A 12,504-nucleotide genomic window follows, 5' to 3' on the forward strand; every position below is an offset into this window, starting at 1 on the left:
TCAGCAGAAGCTTCAGTTTTTAAGAAATAGTTGAATGAAACTGGAGAAAGGAACTTTTCTTCGGCGTTAGCGGTTTTGTTTAAATGATCAATTAGAAATGATGTGTGCTTTATGTGGAATCTGTTGGTTTGGAGATCTTTTTATACCAATGCAAACATTATTCCTGATAATATAGAAAAGTTACAGTAGGGGCACAACACTTGTTTGTTTCAAGCTTGTATGGTAATTCTATGGATTCACATCAACTCTTGAATTTAACATCCAATTCGCTGCACTTTACTTTTACTGTGTTAATCATGGGTTTGATGTATTATTTTGATACATTAGTGGAAAAGGCAGCAAATTGGTCCACATCCATTAACCTGAGTGAGTCCTGCATGAAAGCATGAGAGAAGCACTGTGCCACTGTTTCATATCTTGTTTATTTGTGTCGGGCTCAATGCTAAATAATACATGAATGAATAAACCCGGGCAGGGTGCGGGGGTCATCAATCAGGGTCCATCAGTAAAGCTCAGCAGGCTTATATATGACACCATGACATTCTATATACGAAGCTCAGGACGAAGAGAGAATGTGTGTGAATTCTATGTTTTATAGAAATGAAGCAATTTAGATATTCAGCCCTAATGAGCTAAAGCAACAGTGACAAGGAAATTCACTTTGTAGCAGTCCCCCACCACGTGAGGGCGCAGTAGAGTAAATTGGAGCTCGGCCTTCTGAGGGCAGATGAACAACAGAATTTTAATTTCTTCTAAATTTGTATCAAACTCTTGATTCATAGTTAACTGAGCTTAGATTTTCTAATGAATGAAAGATTGTTTACTCATTTTTTACGTGATGACATCAGAAAACATTTTTTTCCAAAAGGTTTCCTTTTTTCACATAAATTTAATTTAAACTCAGAGAATATCCAAATATCTGATGTTAATAGCCTGATGTTGAACAGGAGCCATCTCCCGATTTGTAAAATACAGAGTGAAAAAAAAGATTTATTAAAAAAATCTCAAATAAAAAGTTAACTTGATAAGGTTAATGTATAAGCCAAGAGCAGTTAATACATTTAGGTTATGAGGTTATAAATACATCTTGCATCTCTAGATTATCTCATAACTACACAGAATATGTTGTGATTTACACAATTTCATGTTTTAATGCTTTCGCAGTAACGCTCGTGGGTTTGTAAACAGCGTGATTCTTCACACATTTGAAAAAAGAAATTTTGCAAAATATCTCCTCCAGAGATTATAAATGGAAATAGTGAGTGTGAGTGAGGGCAGCAGGAAACAGAAATCCATTTTATTTCATATTTGTGAAGTTTAAGGGCTAAGAAAGAGACACTCAATACGAAGTCAAAGAAATACAACTTTATTTAAGTGTAAACAAAAAAAACTGCATAGGAAATGTTTAAAGTCCACAGAGTACAGAGAGAGCAGCAGGTGGCCAATATATTATTGTCTCCTTTGCCTTATTTAGACTGAAGACCTGACATCTGCACTTCCACTCAGCACGTGCGTGTGTGTGTGTGTGTGTGTGTGTGTGTGTGTGTGTGTGTGTGTGTGTGTGTGTGTGTTCAGGGAGGGATGGTGGACTGGAAAATGCACACACATGCACACACAAAGGGATTTGACTGGCAGACTGACAGAAAGTCTCACTCACTCACTCACTCACTCACACACACACACACACACACACACACACACACACACACACACACACACACACACACACACACACACACACACACACACACACACACACACACACACACACACACACACACACACACAGCGGCATGGATGAGGAAGTACCAGCAGCACCCATCTAAACTCAGCTGGCCACGCTGGCTCGCCCTGCCTCTTGGACTGTGAGGAGGATACATTCAGTGGATCTCTGCTCAGACAACACAGATGCAGCGCACAAACACAGCGACCACTCCGCACACACCCGGCTGCTGGGAGAACAGGACACAAAGGAAACAACAAGAGCGTGGACAAGCTTCTGTCGTCCTATCGGGCCAAACGTCCCCCAGCTTGGCTGACTTTTTAAAAATGAACACGACGCAGCATGTTCCTCTATAAGCACATGATTCCACAATCTACTTGTAATAGTATTGCTGGACAAATTTAGAAACAAATCCTTTTTTCTGAATGTGGTCTCTGTTCAGTCTTATAAGGCTTCCAGCAGCTGGTTGTAGGGAGTGAGCAACTACAAGATCTCATTTAACCCCTTTCTTCACAAAATACATTCTAAAAGGGCCAATGAGCATCAAGTGGTGTGAAGTATTTGTACTTTTTTTGAAAAAGGAAAAACAGAAATTGGCAACAAAATAAAAAGATTAATCAGGGGAAACTAATTGAAATAAATTTTTTTCAGATTGACAAGTAATTTGTTTTTATAATATGTAAATGGACACAAAAGAATCAGACTAGTACTGAGAGGTCATAACAAGGGGGAAATAAGTCATTACATCATCACTACGGGAAACGTTTCAATGAGACACCTGCAGAGCAGGGCCGCTGAGAACTACCTGAGTTTTATTTTTTCCTTTCTAAATTTTTCAAACCTTTTTTTTCCCCCTCTTTCTTTATTTCTCTCTCTTTTTCAGTATACAATCATTAAAAGGAGGGCTACGACCTTGAACACGTCACCTGGTGCACCTTTGCTTTTTTCCCCTCGGCCTTTAAGCTGTGAGAGGCAAAATATAAAATGGTGGACAAAAACCACAGGGGCCCGATCAAAAAAAAGCAGGAGTGGAGTGCAGTCAACCAATCACATGCTCAGCAGCCATCGCCACGCTTCCTGGATTTCTATACATGTGAGATAGAGATGAGGAGGGGAGCTGATGGCTAGTTTGTACTGGAGAGTCCTAGTTGCTCCTCACATGACAGCAAGAGTTCCCATAACTAGGTCAACCCACAAAATGGCTGCCTTCAGGATTCATCATTGTTGGAAAGGTAAGTCTACACTCGGCAGGAAGCTTTCAGAGCCTCCAAACAATACAGAGCTCGAGTGTGAAAGGACAATATGTTAATTTATCCATATTCCGCATTTAGGAGGGAATTAAAGGAAATGAAGCACTAATGTTTGAGGGGCAGACCAGCCTTCTGTGCTCATCTCAAAACTCTGCCTCTGCTGTTGCTCAGGAATCGAGGCGTGGCTGGCTGAACAGGTTGTGCAGGTAGAGAACAGGAAATACAATCGCCAAGGTCAAAGGTTAACTCCATTCAACGCCGTAGCAACATACACATCTTTGGGTATATATTTTGGTAAAATCATCCCAATAGTCAGCTACCCACCCCATCTGAGTTTTTCAACACCTATCTGAGAGACGTCAGTATAATACAAGGACTTTTTAAAGCATGCAACAAAATGAAAAACAAAATAAAGGTTTAAAATACAATTTTTTTCTCTTTAAGAGTGAAGACCTAAGGATCTCAAAGATAGAACTCTGCAATCTTAATTAAAAACTGATGCAACATGAATGAACATTTCACTGAGTAATACTGAAAAGAAAAAAACAAAGTCTTACCGGTGAAACTAGGTGTTGGGTTCAAAGCAGCAGGCTCTCTGGACTGGAACACCATCAATGTGCTAATAGCCCCACTTAAACAATAAACCAGCCTGTGTAAATCCTCCGACGTGTTTGTTCACAACACAGTCAGACAGGTTGAGTTCAGACTTGTGTCCAAGTCCTCAACACACATCACCAAGCATCACAGTCCACACTGAAATATTGGTTACTTGTGCTGAAATTAGAGTTCATGGTTGTGCATTTTAAGTTCTTAACTCTTTAAATGAGGCCGTTTCCTCTTCAGCCCACCCCTTGTACACAGTAACAAAGTACAAATGTGCAAAGGGTGCTCAGATTTTACATTTGTATCTATGATATAATGGTCCAGTGACATTTGTCCTTCTACAAACAGTGTGGTCCAAATGCCAGCCCTGTTTGGCACAGAAGTCTCACAGATCATTTTGGCACAAAGCTTTCATCTGAAATATTTGGTTTCTTGGTGATAAAAAGGCAGAGTTTAACCAGGCAATTTACAGTAGATTCGACAAACCAAAAGCTGTTCAGGGCTGCCAGGTGGAGTGATGACCTTAACAAAAGTTTTAATTTCAACTCGGAACAGTACCACGATCTTTGGTCCTAGAGCTATGAGACATGTACTGCACTGTAACACAAGAAGATTCAAAGAATGAGGTATATTTGTAATGCATAAATATCTGACGAGGTATGCTTAAATAAAGAGCAAAAAATGAGGTATTCAGAATGAGAGTAACAAGTTGAGGTATTTGAATGTGTAAATGCACAGTAGCAATGAGTGACACATTTGAGGTATTCAGGAGTTGAGGTATACAAGAGAGGAGGTACGACAAGCGTTGAGGTACAGGATATCTGAGATATGAGGATGTAAATCCTGATCATGTGCACACAGGCCCTCTCCTCAGAGGCGAGAGCCGGTCAGTGACTCTTTTCATGGGTCCCAGGATTCTGTGCCAGGCTAAGAAGGTGGCTAACAGAACCTTAATTGTCTTAGTGCTTCCAGCGGGACACAGATTTTAACATAGGGTAAGGGGATTCAAAACCCCACAATGCTTTCACAACAAAGATTTAGAATTTGTTTCTATGGAAATTAGAGAGGGATATAAAGGCTAATGAAAGATGCTACTTTGAGCCTACAGGCCGACTAAAATGAATGACACGGGGGCATCATTTGATGGCTGATGCGATAAATGCAAGAGGGAAGAAAGGGGTTCTCTTTGGTGCGGGTTTCCTCTGTTCTCTACTCAAACATCCCTGCAGACAGACCAAAAGGGTTTTCTTTTCAAACCCGGCCTTAAACAGCGAGGGTCTTGGTCTTTTGCAGGATGTGAAAGTACTCATGCACAATAAACTGTGACCCAAGTACACTTTATTTGTCTAAGCCCAACAAGGACAGTGCTATGAACTCTGTGAGTTTTGTGAACTTTAGACTTCCCAGCAACAATGATTATTCAAGAAAATGTATTTTAAAGGGAGGATTTGTTTTTTAAATAGCTAAATCTACAGTTGGCCAATGTGCAGAAATTCTAACTTTGGTTGACAATATTTGGTCTATAGACCTTCATCTTTAGAGGAATCCGTCAACTAGGGCTGAATCTGGAGATGTCTTCACAGCTCCAAACATCAATAAATAGGGCAGGGCTTCACAATGGAGCCCTCCTCATTGGACTGGACTACTGGCCCCAGGAGCCGAAGAGAGGTGGCTTTCAACCACAATCTGAATCCAGAGGATTGCAATGTTAGCTCTGTAATTTGATGTCATTAATGTCCTCTGGACGGCCAAATTAGAGGTCTTCATCTGAGGCTTTTGTTACACAGCATGCCTCATCAAAAAGGTGTCATTCAATAATATGATTAAATCTCTATGTTAAGATCACTAATAGATCCAGATCTTGAAAGATTTTTCTCCAAAATCCTTTGGTGGGTCCTCCCTTTTGGAGGAGATGTGCTCTCCTTGCATATGAGTCTTTGCATCATCGCTGTTCATGCAACTGTCTCAATAGCAACAACACAGTTTGTCTTACTTTATCAAAAACAAGAATTCATCCAGTCTTACAAGACACGGTTGGGGTTGGGGGGAGCATACGGATGCTATAACTATTTGGGTAATTTTATTACAGGGCTTATTTCGGGGATCTCAGGGAAAATTTTGAAGACGCTTCCCTAAACTCTATATTCTCGTGAATCAATAAATTCATCAAATCAACATTAGCAAGTGAAGCTAGAGGGAGAGCCTGAAAAGTACTGATCATTTTAATCAGTCCTACAATGACCTGAGCTAATTTTGATTCTACTAAGTTTTTTGGCATCGCTTCTCACACTCTGAGGCTATCATGACACTACAAACTCCACAGAGCCACAAAGAGACAAGGATTGATGCATAAGCGAAAAATGAACAAGCCTAAAACATGAAAAGGACACTACTGTACCCTAGTTTCCCCTCCAAGCAAAGCCTTCTAATGAGAATAAATCATGCAGCCTCTACAGTGGTCTGAGTATTGTCTCAGCAACAACATTCAGGAGGTTCACTTTAACTCATATTTCAAAATGCACAGCAAGAATTCCATTAATCCTGTGCAAATATCAACTGAAGAGTCTATTCTTTTTTGTCTCTCTTAAATAACAAACTATAGAGTTAGACTTTTCTTCTTTGTAAAACTTCACGGACTAAAACCTCTGCTCAGTGACTATGAGTACATTCATAAAGAGCTAAATGAGGTAGGTGTGGAGCAGAGGGTGTAAGATTTCAAGAAAAGTGAGAAATTCCCTGAGATGGATACGTAAGGAGAGCTTACAGAAAGGATTCAGAGCAGTTGAGTCCGACAAAGGGATATATGGCTCTTTTTCTACTGATTATCATTTTGTAGAGGTCCCCTTTGTCATACAAACCATAGATATCTGATTTGGAAAATATCAATGCAAATGAAAAAAAAAAATCTATAGTTTTATTTTCCCTTCATTTCAACATGCTCTCAATCCTCTCTAAGCTCCTGTTGTGACGGTTGATTCATTCTCTCGCCTCCATTTCCTTCATCAAAAAAACTGCAAGGACAAACGGAGGGAGAGAATGCAAAAATAAACTTTTTTTTTTTTTTAGAATTTGAGAATGCGATTATTTCCAAAGTCAACAACCACAATGACTCCATCAGGCGTCACAGCCACACCGGAGGGGCGATCCATCTGTCCAAAGCCGCTCCCCTGTGTGCCAAATTTGCATAAGAAGTTTCCATTGGGCTCGAACACTTGGACTCTGTGGTTGCGGGAGTCGGCCACGATGATGCGGTTCTCCTGGTCCACGGCGACACCCTGGGGCCGCAGGAACTGCCCGTCCCCTGTGCCCTCGGAGCCCAGAAAGCGAGCCGACTGGCAGTCGGGCCGGATTACCAGGAGCCGGTGGTTGTTGAAGTCGGTCACCACCAGGTGGTCTTCGTGGTTAAAGGACACTCCTCTGGGAGAGTCAAAGTGTTTCCACAGGGCCCCTTCAAAGCCGTACTTGTTGAGGAAAGACCCGTCAGGGGCAAAGAGCTGCACACGGTGGTTCCTGGTGTCTGAGACCAGGATCTTACCCTCAGAGTTGACAGCCACATCCCAGGGATAATTGAACTGCCCATTCTTGGTACCCTTTTCCCCAAACTTGAGCAGGAACTGGCCCTCAAAAGTAAACACCTGTCAGACAAAGCAAATGTCTTAAAGTCCAACATGTTTATATGTCGTGTGGAGGGAGATAAAGCAGGAGGAGCTGTGTGTTTATACATGTACAGAACACAGGTTTACAAATTTTCAGAGGCCAACATGCTTCTGGAACTAACACAATTTTAGTCTTTTTTCATGCAACTTTCCTGTGGACTTGGGAAATTTAGACAGATAGAATACATAAGTTGTGTTGATCCATGTTTTCATACCTGTACACGGTGATTGTCCTTATCAGCCACAATGATTCGTCTCTGACTGTCACACGCAACCCCAGCTGGACGATCAAACTGACCAGGCCGAGAACCCAGAGAGCCAAACTTATGGTGGAAGGCGCCACAAGGCTTGAATATCTGGAGAGGGAGGAACAAAAACTTAGATTTTCTTATGATGTTACATTGCATCCCTTACTTATGTTTTGGGGAAACTACAATTAGCATACTGCGGTTGTATGAGTTAGCCTACCAGTGCAGTTTCTGTTTACATATTTCTACATACTTTTTTATTTCAGATTCATATACGGTCACTGTGAGCTTTAAACACTGAAATGTAATCACTACGGTTGAGTCCAAGTGACAACTGATCAAAAGTTGAAGAAATCCCCTCAAGCAGTCTTGAGAGATCACATTGAAAAAGGCAAAAAACATTATTTGAGGCCATCGTGACATTTGACCACCAAGTGAATTTTATCCGATTTAATGAAATGTCCCTACAGACACAGGACCGTGGGGTGACCTTTGACCTACAAGAACCAAACCCAATTTTTTGAGTGTGAATGTTTGTTACAAATACAGAAAACAAAATAGATTTTTAAAATGTGCTTCAATTTAATTTATTGGCTTAATTTAACAATGGCATTAAGAAGTCAGGTTTAGAGAAACCAATTCACCATCCATATTTGACAATAAAGATAACTGATCAAGCCGTACCTGTATGCGGTTGTTGCTGCGATCAGCCACCACCACGTATCCCTCCTTGTCCACGCTGATGCCCCAGGGCCGACAGAGCTGACCGTCTCCTTCCCCCTCACACCCGAAGGCTGAGACTTGTGAACCCAGAGACCCATAGCTGCGCCCCGACTTCACGATCACCTTAAAGGGGCTGCCCTGGATGTGCTGGTTACACACCAGCACTGACACGAGGTGCTCCCCTTCACACTTGGGCATGTAGCTGATGGTGTAGGAGCCGTTCTGGTGGTCTGTTACCTCTGCTGCAGACAGGTTACCATCGCCGACTGACATGATTATTGCAGACACTGTGTCCCCACCAGAGAGACGTGGCTCGCCATCATGGTCATATCCAATCACAGTAAAGGAGGCAGGCTTGCCACGAAGCGCACTTTTCAGACCCTCACCGTGGGCTTTGGTGACCGGGGCAAAAGCTCCACTACTGATGAGACCCATGGACTGGGTGGCTATGTACAGAGCCTAAGGGAAACATGATGGAATAAATTCAGTTGTTTTCTTTTTCTAAATAGTATACTGATAAACTCAGAGCAGATGAAGGCCATGTCTTCATTACTGCAGTTACTATTTTGATATATTGATATTTTCCCTTCTGAAAAAAAAATCTCCACACAACCTTTGTTTTACAAAATAACAATTAATAATAATTGAGTGCTTACCTGGTCTGGAGGAGTAAACATGAAGCGGTCATCCTCTTGTGGCTGAAGCAGGCCCCTGAGGGCCTTGAGCTCATGGATCTGGGTGAGCATTCGCTCCCTAGCCAGCAGCACGTCGAGGTGGTGGCCCTCATCCAGCACCTGGCTGACGGCAGCGATGGTGCTGTCCAACTTGGTCAGACTCTGGTGCAGCTTCTCTACTTGCAGGTAAAGAGACTTGGCCTTCACCTGACGGATCTTCTCTACCTGCAGGGAGACAGGGCACATGTTTACTATCACCAAAGATGATTTAGTTTAATAACAAGCAGGAAAAAGCACATGACAAAGGTGCTTTATTGATGTGTTATTATATCATATAGATTATTATGTTATATATTTATTGAATGTTTAATTATGATGTTTTTCACCCAAAACACAGGCACAACTACATTTAATCTGACTGTTCTAGGGCTGCAATTAATGATTATTTTCATCATCTGTAAATCTATCGATTACTTTCTTGATTAATCGTTTAACTGCTTGGTCCACAATGTGAAACAATTTTGATCTGTGTTAACCAAACTCCAAGATGACATCCTCAATTTCTTGTTTTGTCCACAAACCAAATAAACTTTTCTGTTATTAGAGGAGCAGAACAGAAAATATTCACATTTGAAAAGCTGAAATTTTGACTTCACCACACCCACTTCATTTATTATATTAATTTAAGTGCAGATATGAAGCCTACTGGACCCTGTCACTATAGATTAGTCACAGTAAGTGTGTCCACAGGATGGCAGCAATGTGCTGACCATACCAAGTCTGCCGGATATTCAGGAGGAAGAAGAAGAAAAGTGCCTGACATGCATGTAGTGTCTGCACAGTAATTTAACCAACCCAGTAACAGGTAGATTTGGTGAGAAGAAGTGAGACAGAAGAAGAGCTCACTGACACACTGCACACATGGGAAATTAATTGCACCTCTAAGTTTTTGACTAAATGTATTGCTGTTTGTCTGCATCACACATTACATGTAATCTTTAGTTTCCCTAAGTGCCCAAAAGAACCAGAAATTGAGTAATAAAATGTTACTAGGGTGAATTATTTGCCTTATTATAATAAAAGGACAGAGGACCAACCGTCACTTAACCATGACACATTTGTGTTACGGTGAGAAGGCAGATAAAGTTACAGTAGAGTCAGTGAGAATAAAGCATTAAAGAGGGTGGCAGAACCTGAGGAGCGAAGATTGTGCTCTTACTTAGCCTCACCTAACAAAAAGAGTTGAACACAATAGGCTGACTGGCTTTATGGTTCAAACTTTGAAAGAGACAAAGAGACCAAAAGAGAGGGGTCTATTGTTTATCCCTGGAATAAGTGGAAGTGCAATTTGCATCTGTGAGACTAGAGTTACACTTTATAGTCACTGAAGACAAAGACTTGAGTTAGGCTTTTGATGGACACCACTAGTTTTAGCTTCTCTGTTCAAACACCCATTGGTAGAGTTGGTATGTATTTCAGTGCAAAACCCAGAGAGAGAGGGAGGGAAAACTGGGGAAATAGTCTGGACAATGGGGTCCAAACATTCTTGGGAGTTTGCCTTTTACATATGCAGAACGCTGCAGGAGATTCTCCAGTCTCTTGTGATGAGCACAAAAACCTCTGCAGCTTTCAAGTGAAGGGTAGCGTCTGGGTAGAGCATGCAGGAGGCAGGACATAACTTATAAATTCCGCTGTGGAGATCCCAAGTTTTCCACAAATACACCCCCTTCCGCAAGATTTCAGAAGGTTATACAGACTTCTGTGCATGCCTGAAAGCAGCTCTACTTACAGGTAACAATGCCTCATGCAAACACAACTACTGTCCTACTCATTCACATGACATATGCATGACACACCCAGACTCCCACTCACTGTTTTCAAGTCTCATGTTTTACCAGTGAGTCACATTTGGCGCCTTTGCCATCGTCTCAGAGTCATGAATCTCTCTCTAGCTGGTTGACATAAAGCTAAGTCAAAGTGGAGAACTTCCTGTCAGTGCAGGTGACCATCGCAACAGGGGACAGCTCACAGGAGTGAGCTGAGTCACAAAGTGTGCCACTGTTATTGTGTCAAAACAACCAAACTCCTTTATACTGGAAAAAATACCTCACATAGTTAACTTTACACATATTTTCAATTCTATTATTAAGTTGAGGTTATGGGGTTTGATTTATTATTTTCACGACCTATTAAGCCGTATTATCCCCTAAAACAGTGCTGAATGCAGATAACAATTTGGATTCCAACTCTTTTATCCAAGCAAACATCCAAAACACAAGATTATTCAAAAACTGTGTAAAAAAAGAGAAAGTCCCAAATACATACATGTCAGAGGATGGAACCAGTAATATTTGGCATTATCACGTGATAAATACCTTAGAAATAACTAATTGAATCAATTAAGTTTGTAATTGTGTAAATGTTTTTAGAAGTGAAGTACACACTTCCACCACACAAAATAACACAAGCAGCAGTAAGCCAATGGCTAAATTCTATTAGTAGCTGAGGGATATGATTTTGGAGTCGGAAGCCTGAGTTACATATAACATACCAGAGCAAAGCATCTAAGTTCATTAAATGTGTAATTGTTCTTTGAGTCAATGGGTCAAGTTGCAGGAAAGAAGAAAAAAAGAGAACAGGGAAATGTGTGTGTGTGTGTGTGTGTGTGTGTGTGTGTGTGTGTGTGTGTGTGTGTGTGTGTGTGTGTGTGTGTGTGTGTGTGTGTGTGCGCGCGTGTCTATATCAGGGTCAGGGATAAAGACTGAGTCCTGTAGTGGTGTAAAAAGGATTAAAGAGGGAACATGGGTAAGTGAAAACCTTCTATGTGACTCTTTGACCTGCACACATGCACACACACTGAGCAGTACTAAGATCTGAGACGCAGGTCACCTTTTACAATGTCACCAAACCTGCTCTGAGGAGAAGTGGAGAAATAAGAGCGTGGTGGGCTGGTGGGTGTTAGTTTAAATTGGAGTTTATGATCCTCCAGGACCAAGGCAACAAATTTGCACATGTACATAAATGTGCAAATGCACATACACACGACCATAGTCCCAATCCCATTTCACACATTCTCCCTACCCCTTGTTTTCCCCTACGAATTGGGACAGCCCTTAAAGAAGGCATTACGTCATTAGTAGTTGTCGCAGGAACCCGACACATCATCAGTAGTCCTAGATGTGAATAGACATGACAAAAAGTTTTCCCGGGTATGTCATTGTAATAACATTGTTAAGATCTTAAATAAACCAATGCTATTGCTGGCAGTTACTAAAGTGACAAATCTATAATATCCTAATAACATCCAGGCTAATGCAGGTGAATCAAATTACCAGGTAAATGCTCAGGACAGGTTTTTCTGCTTTCCCTCACTTCTATGACAGTAATGGTACAGCAGAATGACATTTGCCATTCATCCCATGGAAATTGGAAATTGGATGCTCAGCATTATTTCACGTTTGATTTAAAAGCACACAGCTTCAGGCTACGAGAAGTGGTCTGAAGGCAACCCTGCCAGGGTGCAATGTTCTTAGAGGAGCAGTTAAGTTCAGTAACCTTGCTGCTGTATGCTGGTTATAGTAAGTGCATCGTGTATCTTCAGAGATGCGATATGAAAATATGTCAATA

At 41.3% G+C, this 12,504-nt stretch overlaps 1 protein-coding gene across 1 annotated transcript in view; it reads right to left on the bottom strand.

The window, feature by feature from the left end:
* Positions 1-1,346: 1,346 nt before the first annotated feature.
* The window catches only part of trim71 (tripartite motif containing 71, E3 ubiquitin protein ligase), a 34,374-nt gene continuing 23,216 nt past the window's right edge, over positions 1,347-12,504 (bottom strand). The window contains exons 4-7 of the mRNA XM_020090621.2: positions 8,860-9,102; positions 8,165-8,662; positions 7,448-7,588; positions 1,347-7,211 (exon numbers count right to left, since the gene is read on the bottom strand). Coding sequence (XP_019946180.2) covers positions 6,639-7,211; positions 7,448-7,588; positions 8,165-8,662; positions 8,860-9,102 — 1,455 coding nt within the window. The 3' untranslated portion in view covers positions 1,347-6,638. The remainder of the gene's footprint in view (positions 7,212-7,447; positions 7,589-8,164; positions 8,663-8,859; positions 9,103-12,504) is intronic.

The sequence above is a fragment of the Paralichthys olivaceus genome, chromosome 20 (genome assembly GCF_024713975.1).
Source record: "Paralichthys olivaceus isolate ysfri-2021 chromosome 20, ASM2471397v2, whole genome shotgun sequence".
In the NCBI taxonomy this organism is placed as follows: Eukaryota; Metazoa; Chordata; class Actinopteri; order Pleuronectiformes; family Paralichthyidae; genus Paralichthys; species Paralichthys olivaceus.